The sequence below is a fragment of the Pipra filicauda genome, unplaced genomic scaffold, assembly GCF_003945595.2.
Source record: "Pipra filicauda isolate LSUMZ 115617 unplaced genomic scaffold, ASM394559v2 scaffold15_size4787011_pilon, whole genome shotgun sequence".
In the NCBI taxonomy this organism is placed as follows: Eukaryota; Metazoa; Chordata; class Aves; order Passeriformes; family Pipridae; genus Pipra; species Pipra filicauda.
Window position 1 is genome coordinate 1764239 of NW_024104096.1, and position 17666 is coordinate 1781904.

Sequence of the window (17666 nt, forward strand, 5' to 3'; positions counted from 1 at the left end):
ATCTGGTCTGTTAAATATATCGTTATTTCAGTTTTAATTTTAATTGTCTTTGCTGGTGGCAGAATTTATTTCAGTTAATTTAATTAGATTATTGCTATTTCAGACATTAGTCAGCATCCTATTAAACCATCTCACAGATATTAAAGAAGAGCACTGTAATGTACTATCAGGGAAGCATTAGTCTTCAAGGGACAGGAATTCCAGAATTTCCTTTGGTATGGAATGCAGGCTCTTAGTCAGTCTGGGTTTAGATTTCCAGAAATATTCAACTCTCAATTTTTATCAGGTGGTGCAAACCAAATGCAGTAGGGTGACTTAATAAGAGTCCAGTTACAAAATATTTGTATAAATATCTTCCCACACTGACATTTTCATCTTGGAAGGGATTTTATCATACATTACCAGTTATGTGGCATTAGGAAGAAAGGAGAATTAATTTTGACGCTGACTGGAAAGTAGTAGTGTCAAACTACCTTCAAAGGCAATTATGATCTAATCCAAGTAACAATCAGGAGAGCAGAAATTATCCCAAGAAGCTAGCTAGCTATTCCCATACCTGTATCTATCTTCTACAGACCGCTGATCAGATCTGAGTTTATTGTTTTCCTCGTGACTTCAGACGTGTTACTTTATCTTGAAACATGGGGACTGACTGTTGGCATTCACTCATTCTGGGCGATACCACAAATAACAACTGTCATAGATACTTGCAATGTTAAGATGGGAGGATCCTTCTTGGTTGTTATTTTTTAATAACCGTGGTCAAAATTATCATCTCGGACTTGTAATTAGTCCTTGCATAAGGACTGATAATCTCTACAGCTCTGTCTTCCTATTTACCACCCCAGTCCTGCAATTGAAGGCTTTCCTGAGTTTCAGTTCTGGAATCAGCGTGATCTTTGGGAAGCTTAGTATGTCTTGTGACAAATTGTATAGATGAGCCTTCTATCTAATTTGATGAAGTATAAAATGGCAGCTTGCCTCTGGCATCCTCATCAATCTTATGTCTTTGTCATGTTTAAGGTGGAGGTATAAAGATCACGCACAGAGAAAACAAATGAAGCTGATGATAGAGTTTGGCAAGCTTGAGAGCCTCTAGTTTATTCTGACTGAATGTTCCCTATTCCCCTCTCCCTTTGCTGACAAAGTAGTCGCTGCACAGTGCAAGTCAGGCTTGTGAACAATTGCATTTTGCATTCTACTGTCTCTGCTTTCTCTGTGTCGGTGTTTTTGGATTGTTAACTTTGGTTGAGCTACTTTTGCACTTCAGTGAGCATTTATTTTTTGCTACCTACTCCATATGTATGTGAACCACCATTGCACTGACATTGTTGAATCTAAATGTTGTTTTGAAACTGTGGAGCTGACTTGAATATTAAGAAAAACTCCTGAGCTTAAGCTAAAAGTGATTTGAAGACCAGCTTATGTGTGATGCACAGGGTTTAGCTGGTCATTTATGATAGCAGTGGGTTGGTACAGTATTATGCTACTACTTATGCTGTTAATACTCTTTACAGTATTTGTGACAATATCTAATTGAGAGTTTCTGAGGAAATAAAATAAATGTTATAACATTTTATTGTAATTTGGAAGACACTTTCTGTCACAATATAATTTTCTAACTTTTTTTTAGCTATTACTCCATTCCTATTGCAAATGAAACAACCATGTTGCAAACATTATAAATTCTTTCAGTCAACGAAGTCCTTCAACATGAAATAACTGTTGCAGGAACTCTAGCACAGATATGACTCTGCTCATTTCCCATCAGTGTACTAATTATATAACTAACAAAGGTCAATGTCCTTCAGAGTCAATAAAGCCACTTACTCTAGGTCCAGATTTCAGACCTGAGAAAAGGTCAGGAAAAAAAAATGTGCTGGAATAATTAATTTCTGACAAAATTCTGAATTCAGTAAATTCTCTTTAGGCAAATTATTCTGAGAATTGTACTTATTAGTCTATTTTACATTTCTATTTTATTAAACCACTAATAACTTATACCCGAAGATGGAACATTATGGAACTCACCCTGGGGAACTGATCCATGCTGGATTTTTTGTATTTTAGTATCCATGATGCTCCTGGAGAAGCAAGTTTTTGTTTTTTTGGTCTCTTTTCCCAGGCAACTCTCAGCAAGACAAGAGGGCATGGTCTCAAGTTGTGCCAGGGGAGGTTTAGGTTAGATATTAGAAAGAATTTCTTTACAGAGAGGGTGGTCAGACATTGGAATGGGCTGCCCAGGGAAGTAGTGGATTCTCTGTCCCTGGAGATTTTTAAAAAGAGACTGGATGTGGCACTTAGTGCCATGGTCTAGTAACCGCAGCGTTAGTGGATCAAGGATCACTTGATGATCTCGGAGGTCCCTTCCAACACAGCTGATTCTATGATTCTATGATTCTAATGTTTTGAAAGTCTGTAGTATCACAGCCAAGAATTATTCTTGGCTGAATGAAATCTGTGACTACTTTGCAATTCGTAGACTTTTTCTTCTTAGTCTGTTAAAACAGTCCTGGATTTTACCTTCAGTGTAATAGTTGTAGCACTGTCACACTCCAGTACTTTAAGCTTAAAGATTTTTTTTCTCTTCATCTGGGGTTAATAATAATAAAAAAAGTGTAGTTCTTCATAGTTTGAGTGACAGTAACTCAGAATTACTTTAATATCTGGCTGCAAGAAATGGTCTATCCCTTGTTTGAGGTCTCAGCAAAGACTGCTTAATAAGGAAATCCACAAGCATGAAGAATACCTGGAATTTGGAATAAAAGTTTATGTTCCTCTTCCTCTCAGAAAACACATGCTGATTGGGGGCAAGTAGTAGAAGTAACTTAATCTGGACTGCAGTTATTAGAGACAATTACCATGCTGAACTGATGTCAAATAATAGTTCTACATTGCTGGTACAGTGGGAGTTAAATCAGACCCAGCACAGGGTATACCTCCCTAGAGTAAAAATGTGGCATTGATATCTTAACAGACAGAAGTCTTTGCACTGTATATGCATGTGTGTGCATGTTCCATTAGAACTGTAATTGCATGTTTGACTATGAATGCACACTGAGGCCACTATGGTTTTCCCTCAGGAACATGCATTTATGGTACTTATAAATTATTTGTTTGCTGTGTCTGAAAGGAGTGATTCTGCTGCTTATCCAAGCTTTCTCTTTGCTGCTGAAACAAAAGATCTTTATGCTATATCACAATTTTTCCATTTCTTCAGCTATGAACAACATTTAATTCCTTTTCCATAGCCACACAATCGTCACTTCAGCAACTGCATTTGTTCTTCTTAGATGTTTATGCATATTGCTCATCTATATTCAAGGATATTCAAATAGCCTCACATATTTTCAGATCACTTGGGGATGTCTGTCTAGAAGCTGTCCTCCCTGCATTTCCCAAAAGAAGAATGCAGAGATGATGATGCTTAATTTAATATATAATGAATTCCCATATTTCTTTCAACAAATAAAGGACTTTTCTTTTTTTTTTTATGTCAGGTTCCAGCATCTTAGCTAGTATCCAGCTTGCTATACAAATGAATTTCAGCTGCAATGCTTTTAATCTGTGCTCTTTGGAAGGAAGGGAGTTATATCCTCTGATATTTTGTGCAGACTCTCCACATGCTAAGGCCAACTCCATGTAGTACTGGTGTGAGATTACTTTTACTGATTTTCCTAACTTTCTGTATCAAAATGCAAATATACAATAAAATGGTCAGGGAAGTGATAGTTAAAAAAATCTTTCCAGTTTTATGGAAATATTGGTTGCATTGCAATTCCTGATGGACTGATTTTTTTCGCTGTCTTTCCTCATAGCAATCATTCTCAGGAAGCTATTTGAGTTACGGTTTTTGTTATTCAGTGTAAAGGCTGCAAATGTTATGGGTAAGACATTGATTAACATCTGAATATTATCATAAATGTACTGTTTCAGCAAATACAATCCAGTTTCATCAAACAGACTAATTCAGAACATTAGCCAGTGTTTAATGCTTGAGAATTCATATGCCTTCCTCCACAATTAATATTTTTCCACAATTTTAACAGGAATAAAAGGTTCAGTCACATAAAAGAAGCTTGGAATATCTATGCCAGATTTGTTTCTGTTAACTATAATTTGCCCCTGCTTCACTGTGCTTTATTCTATGTAGTCAAATGAATAATTTAAAGATTTATTATGCAATTAATTATATGCAATAATTTGCTTAATTCCAGGAACCCCACATAAATTTATGTTTCTTTATTATTTATTATGGTTGATCAGACATTGGAAATGAGTACCTGTTAGTTGTCATTCTTCCAGGTTCTTAAATATATATGCTTGACTTCATGCAAGTGGTTAATGGCTCTGATGTCAGTGGCAGTGTTCTCATGTGTAAAGTTCAGAATGCATGTGTAAACACTGAAGGGTTTAACACACATGGAACCTCATTCAACACTTTTAATGCTTTTATGCCAACAAGAATTTTCTCTGAATACGGAATAGTTAGTATTTGCTGAATAAATGTAGTCATGGCTATGCTGCAATGGTTACAACACAAAAAAACCCCAAACCAAACAACTTTCCTCTCCCCAAATTATTTGGAAATTTTCTATCTGTGTTTTTTGAGAGACAGAAATACAGGTTGTCCAGCTTGTCCAGTCCAGACTCTGAGACTGCAGGACCAGTGGGCCACTGTAATCTCTGATGATCTTTCAGAGCAGCTATTAAAAATATTTTTCTTCTTCTGAATATTAAGTGCCATCTTCCACAAAAAGAATGTTCAAGTGCTCTTCCTAAGGTGATTTTGAGAATCAATTGAACTACACAGTGTGGCAGCTGTGAAGAAACATTATTTTAGACTGCCCTGGAAAGTGTGGTACTAAATTGGATCCCTGGTCCAAAATTTCTAGCCAACAGCAAAGTTCCCTTTACATTTTTAATCAGAAGTCAGGCAAATCATTTGTTATTTAGCCAACAAGGAGGGATCTGAGATAAATCATATAACCTGAAAACTGTTTTCACGCAGAAGTGAATTTGTAAAAACTATTATAATCTCACTTTGAATGAAGTGTGAACCTCTGAAAACAGGAAAATACAGTCTGTAAAGCAAAACATCACAGTGACCCATTACCAAATAGCCTAAGTAAACTAAAGACAAATCTAGTACAGTGTTTAAGGTTTTAAAGTCAAAAGTCATTTTTCTGATCATCTAGTACTGCAGGTAGGTCCTTCAGTTAATCACTTCAATGGTTTGAGGGACTTCACCGAAGAATTTTATCCAGGAAATATCCTATTCATTCTGGTTTATTCCGCAGCAGAGTAACAGTTGGATTGTCTAATAAGAGAAGGCTTTTATGTGCATTGGAATATAATTCTAGAACTTGAAAACTAGCAGGTATATTTTAAAGAGCTGTCAATGAAAAAGAATTAGTGAGGTGTGCACAAGAAGAAAAAAGTGTCTAATACAGAGCCTGTAAAATCAAACTAGGAAAGAATGCCAGGGAAACAAAAAAAATATTGAAATCTGTGCTTTCCTTCTTACTATTCCCATGGTCTCTGAATGCTAAGCAGACAAGACTGAGAGTGTCACTGCAGTAGAGCATAAAATATTTTAAAAAATAAGTTATCCATATTGTGAAGAAAGGGAGGGATCATGCTGTAGGGCAAAATTATAAAGACCTAGAAGAAAACTGGAAATAGAGGAAGCCAGTGAAGGAAAACTACAGTACAGCAAGCTTAGCTGGAAAACACTCAGGACTGAGTGTATGTACTGTGAAGAGTGGCAGACTTGGATACATCTGGCTATAGCTGCAGAAAGGGGCTGCTCCTGGAGACAGACCCTCACAATTGAAGGGAGCTAGTAGGGAAGATGGTGCTGAACAAATCTAGGACTTAGACTGCATTCAAAGGAGAAACACCTTTCACTGGTTAGCAGGCAAAGTCCAGCATGTTTTGGCAACACTGAGAAGTGGGTAATATTTCTATGTACAATACAATGTCAATAGTAAAGGTAATAACAAATCATTTTTGACAGAGCCATCCAAAGCTATTGTGCTGTCTGTGACTTTACTTTGATGACTATATTTCCTAGAAATATGCCTGAGCAGGAGATGCAGTTACTCTTATAAGCCGTCGATGTTTACTTTGTATTTTACACACTTGAAGGATTTGTAAGGTTAAGAAGAGCTCACAGTTTTACCTGATGCAAACACACGTGGAAATACAGTATCATCTTCTGTATCCACTTGAACTCTGTGTAAGCAAAAAGATTAGTAAGTGGTTTTTCAGGGTTTTGACACATAACTCATTGCTGCAAAAATTGGTTTAAGCTCCTCCATTAGTGAGTTTATCAGAATTGTCATTGGTATGGCTTAACCATTATGTACTATCTTGGTATTTCAAAATACTCTGCACACATACTACTCTTAAATGTTTATAGGCAATAAAAAGATGAGGAATCACTGCACCAGTCACTGGTCTGCAAATGTCTTAAATCTCTAATCATGCAGATGTTGCCATTGTAGATTCAGACAATATGATTATTCTTTGCCACACATTCATATGTTTAGGTTTTAATTGTAATGTTTGATGACTTGGAATCTAATAACAACAACAAAAAAAAGAAAATTCTGACAACCCTAAAGATAATTAATTGACTACTGAGAAGCATATACCAGCTTTATGCAAGTCTAGTCAGCCAAGACTTGAACACAGTTAATTAACAGTGCACTGTCTTTTATAGTCTTCAAGCTTGAATAAATGATTAGGACAAAAGCTAAGCTGCAATTTCAGTTCTGCAAGGTGCTGGTTTTCTTATAGCTCTAGCAAGGATTTAGGTTTGGATTTAAAGAAAAGAAAAAGATGATGTAAGTGGATCTGAATAGAAAATCCAAAACTTGATTGTGTCTTTTCTGGTTCAGAGCCTAAGAAACCTGAAATCCCCAGTCCTGTCCCTAATTGCTCTGCTCCTGGGGGCCTCTATGCTCCTGTTTCACCAGAACCCCAGCATTTCCAGGAATAAGCAAGTAATTTCTCAGATCCTGCTTATAACCAGGTAGAATGTAGCAACTGAACAGATTATCACTGTCATCTCATAGGAGGCCTAGAAAGTAGACATGGTCTGAGCAATTCTCATGCACATTAAGAGGGTGTGTATTATTTTTACTAAAATGCCATTGCAGCTCTTTTTATTTTTAAAATACTACTCAAATTTTATATAAAATCCTTGTGATTAGAGTATGTAAAAAATGGTGTGCCAGAATCAAATCCATGCATCTCCCACAATTCATTAATGGATTTATGCCACCCTGAAGTGAAAAATGGGAGCTTTGTAGATCCAGAGAGTGTGCAATGTTGTGTGCTGACTGGGATGCCTATTTAGAGAGGAAAACTCTTAAGACTCTGCTTCCTGTACCAAGCACTGGCTCTGTGTTTTGTGTTTAACAGCCAGTGAATGACAAATAACTTGGCTGTGTAAACATCAAATGGTGTTCTCCTTCCTGTCTGAGTGAGTTTAATTCAATAGCTAATAACAAGTAACCTGTGGACACTGGCATGGACCCAAAGGCTATCTCTGAACTCTGGTCCTGGAACTGTACCCCAGAAGAAGGCAGAAGGAGAGGAGACTGAGGGAGATGCCTCCTGTGAAGTAGGAACAATGCCAATATTCCTAACTGAGAAAAATAAGGCAATAAAAAGATGAGGAATCTCTGCACTAAATACTGGGCTACCAAATGCAAGACAAAACCAGGCAGTGATAGCATCAATTTGGTGTTTGTTTTTCAAAGAAAGTGTTTGTTTTTGTTTTAAATAAATGATGCTTACTTAAGTCTCTTCAGTCGCTAGATCATGGTAGAGCCTGTCTGTAGCCCTGTGCAAGGAACTTGCTCTTTTGAATGTGGTGGGGATTTGAAAAAGACTGCAGCCTGCAGAGTGCTCTTGGTGAGCTTCAGGAAGGAACAAAAGATTGAGGTTTCATCTCTGAGACACTCCATTAGATCCATTCTGGGATTTCATAATCCATTTGAAGACCATATATCTGGGACCATGGTGTTTAACTTGTATATGATGAAGTCCTGTGTCATATCTAATCTTTAGGTATATAGTTAGCTAGAAATACATGTGTTTACATACTTTCTGAGCTGGGGACAGAGCACCTTGGTACTATCCCTTTCTATGTGCCCTTTATGTATTTTTATATGTTTGTATGGTTGTATGTGGACACACACAAATGCATACTTACATATATGTGTGTGTGTGTGAAAAACCCTACTCTGCTGAAATTTATGGCCACCTTCCCTTCAGCTTCAATAGAAGGATGGTCTGAATCTATGTACACTTTACTGCACCTTTTTGCATGATTTACAAACTGTGAGCAACATATATTATACAGGTTTTTAATTTACTACATTATTTTTTCTATTTTAGGGAAAGTAATACCTTCTTCTAGGATGAAATAACTTATTTGTTAGAGAGTAATAGTGGAAATTAGACTAAATGTTCCAGTAACAGCCTTACAGATTCAGTCAGAAATTAATCCAATGTGTACTAGTTCAACAAGAACCTGAAATGTAACTCTGACAATAACAAATATTTTATATTGTGTGCTTTTATATGAGATTTAAACTCTCTTCACAAAAAACAACAATTTAAATAAATGCTCTCTGTCTTGGAAAATAGGTGGCCAGTGAAATACCTTGGGTTTCCTGAGATTTTATGGCTGGATCAATGCAGGATTTTTTAGATGTGGTTAACCTAAAATATTAATATATTGAGGAAGCATTGGGAATCAGCTCTCAATTCTATCATCTTCTAATTTCTTCAGGGGTTTTTGTTGTTTTTCTTTTTAATAATTTTAGGCAAATTTTCCTATGCCACTCTGCATCTCTAAGATAAGAACAGGAAATTCCGTCCTTTTGAAAAAGAAAACATTTTGAGACATCTAAGTAAAAAGTGCTTTGTAAGAGCTTTGCATTATTATTGTAATTTGAGAGATAATGAATGGCATCCTACAAAACAACTTAGAAAGTGTTACATGGAATGCTAAATGTTTTCTGATTCCTTGACTTTGAATTGCTGTTCAGTTTCTAAGCCTAGACTGATGTTTTGTTTGAAACTTCTTTTGAAATAATTTTCACCTGTTTAAGCAATTTTGACTTTGCTGCAAACATGGCACAATAGTTGCATTATAGTGAGTTGGACTGCTTGTCAAATGCAAAACCTAGACTTTCATCTCCTTACATCTTTCTGCTAATGCCGTTCAACTGTCCATCAGTTCGAAGATTTCCTGTCACACAAATGGCAGTTGACAAGTTTGTTTATCAGTTCTGTTCTTACAAATTTCCGAGTTTAGGAAGTCAGGTTTAGTTTCAGGCACTATTTTAAGAGAATAAGTTATTTCATGAAAAAAAGAAAAGCAAATCCTTTATTTTGCAGAGTTTTTGTTTTCATTGCTTGTATAGCAGTTCACAAATTCTCTGAATACTTGACATGGTGTTGACTGAAACACACCTGAGCTATAACATCATGTACCCTCGTGAACATCAGCAAGAGCAGATTTTCCTGTAAACACATGAAAAACATTTGGAAATGTGCTACACTTAGGTGCTACTACTCCAGATTTTGTGTGCTTACTCCACCACCTCCATAATGCACCTAGTTGCAGAAATACTTCCTTTGCTCCTTTCTCATGAGACTGGCCTGATTACAGTCAATAAATCGATGTGTATGCAGTTCTTGTTGTACTATTTAGACCAAAATTAAAACCTTCTACAATCCTCAGACAAACTGCACTGTAAGATAAATTTTCATGTGTTCTTAATCATTTTATAATTCTGAAGGGTAACATTCCAATAATATGCTTTTTGCCTGTTTTCAAATGATATCTACATCTTAACCTAATTTAGTTTAAAACATTTGGTAAGTGGATGAAAGGCAATCTGAATGCTTAGACTTCAGTGGAGAAAAACAAAAGGTCATGACATAATTTTTCATTAAGACATTTGCAATTAAACTTTGTGCACATGGATTTAATTGTGTAATAAAGAAGCTTTACTCACATTAAGGATGAACTTTCCTCAAAAAACCCCCCACCAGTCTCAATCTCTGCAAAAAGCATTGTTATATTTTAAAAGAGAAAAAATGCAAAATACTCAAAGGATTTATATCTGCTGTTAAAAGAAACAATAAAATTATTCGTAATCACAGTTTTGTACATTAAAGTGTCCATCAAAAGCAAAGAAAAATGTTTAAGCCTGTGGTAGTCAGACTGGCAAGTTTATCTGCTGTTACTGCACTGGATTCATAATATGTAACATGGTATTTTGATTATGCTTTTTTTTTTATCCAGAGATGACTAAAACCTTCTTTTCTGGGACTTAAGGGGAAGATGGAGAGAGATTTAACATCTGCAAATGGATCTGTAGTATCTAGTCAAAAAAGAGAGGAAATACATCAAAGGGCTTAAATTATTATTTAAAAAAGAACACTGATGGACCCCATAATAGAAATAGAAGATTCCATTTTGATTATGTTTCAAGTAGCACTGCTATCACTTTTTTCTGCAAACTTTTTTTATAATGCAGCAAAAATATTCTCTTTGAAAGCAGTGTGAAATTCAACAGGAACTTAACTCTTTTAGTCTCTTGTTATTTATTGCTTCTAGGGGTAAGAAGATGGGACATGACATTGATTTTTTGATCACCAATCCAGGACCAAGAGAAGATGATGAACTTCTGCATAAAGTTGTTGACTTATGGAAAAAGCAGGTATGAACTAAAGAATATTTGGCCATAGAGAGATGTTTTAAACTCCACTGAATTAAGCCTACACACTGCTTAAAGAATGTTATAGTCCTTTTTACAGCCGACTGCAATGTTTTGAAATTAGTTATTGTTCTATTAATCATGATGATCTAGGTGCATCCTCCAGCTCTGTATGCTAGAGTTAAAGGTTATATCAGAAGAGCCCTACACACATTTTACTTTATCTTACCCTAAGAATAAGCAATTAGTCAGAGGTGAGAAGTCAAGCTAGGTAGAATTTTGAGTGACACAGAAAAACTGTTCTTATACTTTTAAACAAAACTGTATTTGTTTAATTTCTCCTTGTGATGGGAGCAGGCTCTCCCAAGAGAAGCTACTTCGGGGAGATCCAGCTTTAAGTGTAATGGATTTGTGTGACCTAGTGGTGTGAAGTGAGTAAGTCTGAAAGCTTGGGTACCAAGCCCTGGAATTCTGGCTTCCTTTCAAACCATAAATTAGCAATTTTCCTGGCCTCCATGGAAATATTGGAAAATTGACATAGTTTCCCTTGATGTCTGTGTTTGGAAGAGTGCACATATCTTCAAGGTCCCTTCCAACCCAAACGATTTTATGATTCTATGATTTCATAGAGGAATTGTTCATCTAAGGCTGTGGGGCTTTTTTGTTTTGTTGTTGTTGGTTGGTTAGTTGATTGTTGTTGGTTTTATTTATTTATTTTTTCTATTCAGCTTTCTTCAGTTTCGAGCAACTTTAAAGTTGGAAGTGTCTGAATTATAATAGGTGAAGGTAGCTAAAAATATTCCCGTGTCAGAAAAATATATTATGTTGGGAATAATAAATTTTTGTTTTTTCTTCTACCTTTCTAACCAGCTATTTTTCAACACTAGCTGCTGGTCCTTTTCAAAGGAATGGAGTACACTGCAACAAGTAAAAGGCCACCACTTTGAGGTGAATCATCAAATGCCTCACTGTTAAGTCAAGTCAGTTTTCAGTGCAGATAGCCTGGAGAGAATGCTTTTGAATTGATTTTGAGCTGTGTACTTTAATTAATGTATAATAGGTTAACACATGAAAGACATTAAAAACATCTGACTAGACAAAAGCTTATCTGACTTTATAAAGTTTTCTGTTTCAAGGTGGTCAAAATCTTTCAGCTGGCTTTAATGGAAGGGCTTCGAACTTGTTTTTTCCTGATAAAATACATTATCTGAATTCCTATTCCTTCAGTTGATTTTTGGTCTTTGAAATGTTAACAGACTATTATTGATTTTTTATATTTCTCTCATTTCTATCCTAAGTCTGTATGGAAAGTGTTTGTGTTGGAGTAGATTGCTAGCAGGTACAGTGTGGAGTACTCCAAATAAAAGCAATGAAGCTACAGCAATTAGTGAGTGCTGAGGAGATACTCTATTTTTATCATTTTTATCATTTTAGTATTTATGTACAAGTTCTTTTGCAGTCATTCTACTCTCTTTACTCTGAGAAAAGTTGCCTTTCTTCTTGGAAGGGGTCTTTCTACCTTCTTAAGCACACTTGAATCTCTAGGAAACCATATGTGCATCCTCCAGAAATCATGTTTATTATAATACAGCAGACAGGAACGTGACGACAGACCAAGGCCTGCCCTGAGTGTAGTCTTTCATACTTTCTTCTCCACCTACATTACTGAGAAAAATGGCTGATCTGAGAAGTCTGACCACAGACTTTCATTAAATGGAATTGAAAGGAAAAAAATAGAAAATGAATCGTTCTTTCTGATTTTCTTGTTAAGGATACAATTTGGCAGAAGGGAGGGCAGGCAGATTATGGGATGTCAAGGGTGGCCAAGAGTTTGATAAAAATATTAGGATTCCTCTAGAAATCCCAGGATGAAGAACATGTCAGAAGCAGAGATGCACAATGGCCATAGAAACAAAACCCAAACAAGCTGGGAATAGTTGCTGACAAATACTTCCTGTGTTCTGTTTGTCCTCCAGACTTTTTATGGTTTATACTGCTAGCTCTACTGCCTCTGCACTGTGGCACTTGTAATATACAGGCTTTTACTGCCTCTACTAAAAAATAACCTTCCAGCAAAATCAAAATGCAAAAAAAGAAAAGGGAATTATACACCTCTTGCCTTTTTTATTACCTTTGATTTCTAAGGGGGAGAGGAAGACACAAAAAAAACCCCAAAACTAAAGTACTTTTATACTTTTTGCAGTTGTCTGCTTCACAGCTTTCTACTTTTGTACTACTGCTTCAAAGCCCAAATTCATCAAAGTACATCACTGAGGTCACAATGTTGACTTGCTTTTGGCAGCTCTTAGTGAAGGATTCCACAATGTTTAACTTCTAAATTATGGACCTCAGCCTATTTAAATAGTTTAAAGGGCCTTTTTCTTAGCTGAAAAATTTAATGTAACAGGATCCTTCCATTGAAAGCTGCTGAAAACAAAGTGGCTAAATCAACACCATCATGCTCTTTGATGCAGTGTCACCACAAATAAATGGGCTGACGAACAGAGAGGACAAAGTCTTCAAAGCAGAGTGGCAAAATGGAAAAGCTGTGATGCAGTACACAGGCTATGCTTTTAATGGTTCCAGAAAGTGTCATAAAGAAAGTAGGAAATTACCTCTGAGGGTTAGAGTTTGAAAGTCTGTGGGCAAACAGGCTGAGCCATCTGTGTTGATGTAGCTTCATTCACATACTGTGAAAAAATATTTTAATTTTTTTGCTGAAAATATATAGCTATATTTAGCACTATTCCTCTTGTTATATACATACTTTCAACAAAGGAAGAGATACTGTTACTGCAGGCATTCCTGCTCTCAATTTTCCCCTCTGTATTCATGTAAGTATAATGTTGCATTCTTCTTTTGGCTTTTAGGAAAATGAGGAATGTAAATGCCTGCCTATGCTTACTTATTTTAGTATATTAGTGGTCTGATTTAAACTCTAGAATTGACCTCTAGAATAGACATGATCAGGAAGGGGAAGGTTTGATGTCCCTTTAAAGATGATGGTGAGGAGCAAGTAATGACTCTCATTTTTTTCTATTGCTGGAAAGAGATTTTTGGAAACAGCCTTCACAGAACAGCAGCACATTCATTATTGAGTGACAACTGGATTTGAGCAGCAGCAAAACCTGTTTCTAAGGCAAGACACAGAAATGGTTAAGAAGCCGGAACAAAGAACTTTTTGTTTCAGATAAAAGGATGCAAAAAGATGCAGAGATTCTATGTGAACGCATATTGTCTCACCGTCCTTCTTGATGCATTAGGAATTTTTTTATTTTGTTCTGGCTCAGCTTCAGCAGAAGCTGAGGAAATTCTTACCTAAAATAGACTATTGCAAGGTGGTTAGAGCCCTGGACATGAGAGAACTTGGCTTAAATTGCTATAGGTGGAGTATAGGGCTGAATCTGAATATCCTGCTTTTGAGGTTATTGCATGAAGTAGTCAGAAGCGTTCCATTTCCTGCTGTGTTTTAAGTGAAGATCTGGATAATAGTGGTGTTCTTAAGAAATGTGATCTTTCTAGGGTGTATTGTATAGCTGTATATGGGTGAGTATGTATAAGTTCCGTCTGTCTGTCTGTCTCTTTCCTGCTCACCAGTGCAAATGCTTATGGCATAGAGAGGTGAACACCTTCACTCACGGACTCCGGTGCTGATCTGTCCATTGCTCTCATAACCAGGCTGCTCTGGACATGTTCAGAAATAGACCACTCTGATGCACAGAGAACTTCAAGATGGAAAAGGGACCAAGGCAGCTGCGTGGTTATGCAGCAACTGCAAAATTTTGTATTGCTGATCAAGCCTTTCATGCATTTTCTAGTGAATCTTCACCCTAACAGGCCAGATTGCTCCCAGGTATCAGTTCTTGAGCTGTTCCACTTTATAGAATTCCATCTGTCTCACCTAGGTAGAGATTTTTCTGAATTAACATGCTACATCCTATTTTGGATTAGATATAGGCATTTTACTGAAAAAAAAGAAACCCAGTTTCACTTTATTAAACCATCTCAGAAAGAAATTTAGAGCAAGAACATATATACATTTCAGAAGAACATACTGGATTACATTTTCAGACGATGTAAAATGATCCCACTTACCAACAATTATGAGCAATGACAGCATGTAACTTTAAAAGTGGAAGAGGATTTCATTTAACTAAAAATTACAGAGAATTCTAGTGACTTTATGCGGATTGATTTTTCAGCAATTGATTTAATATTTCTCTAAAAAGTCATACTTTTCCTCAGCTTGATCATGGATTTACTCCAATATCAATGCTATTGATGTGCCAGCACTAAACATATTTAAGTAAAAGTGCATAGTCATTCTAAAAATGGAAAATTGTTGTGAGTATTAACATAATTGTCCTAAAAGAAAAAAAAATTTGGTTTTTATGGTGTCATAAATTTGAGAAATTAAGATGCCCGCATTTTAAAACTAGATTGTGTAAACAAGGTCTACAGAACTTTATGGTGTATAGATCAAGCCAATATTTGCAAAGAACTGCAGATTCCCAGACACAGAATAATGAGAAGGCTCCCTTTCTGCAGCTTGCAGTGGCCAGAACTTCATGCAGTCTTCATAGCTGACTGCCCCTTCAGGCAATGCTTTTTCAAAATGTACAGAAGTGCCATTTCAGCATAATTTGGAGTGATGGTGATGTTTGGAGCCTAATCAAATAAGGTTAATTGGAAACAGTATCCCAATGGATATGACCTAGGCTTTGGCTCCTATTTAAAGGTGATACCCTGACTTTGAATCAGGTTTCAATTGCCTGTTGAATTCAGCACTTGTGTAATTGTTGCCTCATAGCATTTGTTTTAAGTCGAGGTAGATATTTACAGAGAGATATTACTCTCTTGCTCCTCCTATCAGCTTTAGAAATTGCCCAGACAACAAACTATGAAAAAACAGTACAGAATAATCCAGAGAGAGGTAGTCATGAAATATCTTTATAGCCACACATGTCAACCATGGCCACCTGCAAATACTTAAAATGTGTTCAAGTAGAAAACATGGTCAGCAAGGGGAAACAGCAGTAGGAAGGTTCTGATTCTGAATTGTTGTAATTTCTTCATGATTGCTTGATGTAAAATCTCATGGACCACAAGGAGCGTTACCTTGAAATTCCTAAATATGAAAATAAGATGAGAAACAACAAAAAAAAAGATATATAGAAGACACCCACCTTTAAACACTGGTTTAACAAGCAGAATTTGTACTCTTCAAGCAGGTGAGAGATCTCAAAGGAAGGATCTTTAGTGAGTGTGCTATCCAGGATGGCTTTAGGTAAAGGGAATTCCTTCATTTTTGGTGTAGGCAAAGACTAACATGTCAAATTTACCCTGTTTTCATTTACTACATATTCCTGTAATTAGTAGAAAGCTGGAAAAATTACTCTGAAAAAGCTTAGAAGACATCATCTATAACATGATAATACAGCTAAGTGATAGAATTAAGATACTGATGAAGCAGAGGATATAACATATAAGTAAAAGTTAAACCTGAGTGTCTTAAAAAGCCTGATTGTTTTATGCCAAGGTAATACACAATACTATTTCCTCAAGAGCTTGCAGACTAAAAGTCCAAGTATGGAGTACTGGTGGCCATGTGTGACTGTCCCCAGATCTCACTGAGACAAAAAACTCCCTAGGTGCTTTCGTGTTTGTCCATGAAGAGAGGTACCACTGTGCGCTGTAATATCTTGGTGGATTTCCCAAGTGATCAGAAACAAAAATCCTACTAAGGCTTCCCACCTACAGTAGGAATTCCATTCCTTTTGTAGTCCATCTAAAGATGAGCTTTAATTCCTAATTTCTTGCACCAGAATTGAGGAGATTTCAACTTCATGTAAACAAAGAGTACACAAAGACTGATACAGGCTGTGGCAAGTGTATAAAACTGGTATAAATCTGAGCACACAGTCTACAAACACCATACAGGTGCTTGAAATGTAGGTATTTGGAGCTACAAAATAAGACTTTGCCAAAACTCAATCTAGTTAAGCTTCTGTCTAGGGAAATAAATTATTTAGATTCATTCTGGGATATATTAGGTAATGCCCCAAATCTCAAAGAGCAAAAAGAAAAATGAAGCAAAAGTCAAGAAAGTACTGATTAAGTGGCTAAAAGATTTTTATAGAGAATGGAAGAATGTCAGTGCTTAACCAAAACTTGAAGTCATCAATTAATGGCCGGTGATCAATGAGATTGAAATAATTTTTGTTAGTATTAAAAGCAACAAAATTAATCTGAAGGCAGGCATAGTTTCATCAAAAAAAGAGTGAGATAATAAGCATTAACATTCAACAGCTGTTTTGAGCCTATATTCAGAAATTGCAAGCATCAGTGCCTTGTGACATTGGGGTAAAATTAAGAAAAAATTTCTGTTTTAAAGATGGATGTGAGCAAGCACCTGCATTAAGCATTTTCAACTCAGCAGACTTGGAAACTAGTAATCCAAGAGAAGGAGCTACATAAAGAGTTTTCTCATATCGGTTTATAATAAATCTTCATAATCAGGAAAAATCCCAAAGTGAAAGAATGTCAATTCAAATCAAATAGTCATCATTAAAAAGGTAGCCCAGTGACCCACAAAACAACCTGTAACAGTTTTCCAGTAAAATAATGGGATCGTTAATTTGAAACTATCATCAACAAAAACCTGGAGGCTGAAAATGTAATAATATCTATCAGTGTCTCTTCATGGAAATCATGTCTTGTTAAGTGTTTTTGTTATGCTTTTTTTTTGGTCAGAATTATAGCTCTGAGCGATGAAAGTAATTTTATTGCTGTAAAGTATTCTCTAAGGCATTTAACATATTATCCTGTAAAGTTACCACACTTGCACTATATAAAAGAAATAATCAAAATCTGGTGTTTAATATGGAGGTATTTTTCAAAAAAATAAGTTCATTGTTA

The 17666-nt window shown here is 36.0% G+C and overlaps 1 protein-coding gene across 1 annotated transcript in view; it reads left to right on the forward strand.

Moving 5' to 3' along the window:
* The window catches only part of DNTT (DNA nucleotidylexotransferase), an 86515-nt gene that overhangs the window by 44802 nt on the left and 24047 nt on the right, over positions 1-17666 (forward strand). Inside the window, exon 8 of the mRNA XM_027710892.2 lies at positions 10649-10751. Within this exon, the coding sequence (XP_027566693.1) occupies positions 10649-10751 (103 nt within the window). The remainder of the gene's footprint in view (positions 1-10648; positions 10752-17666) is intronic.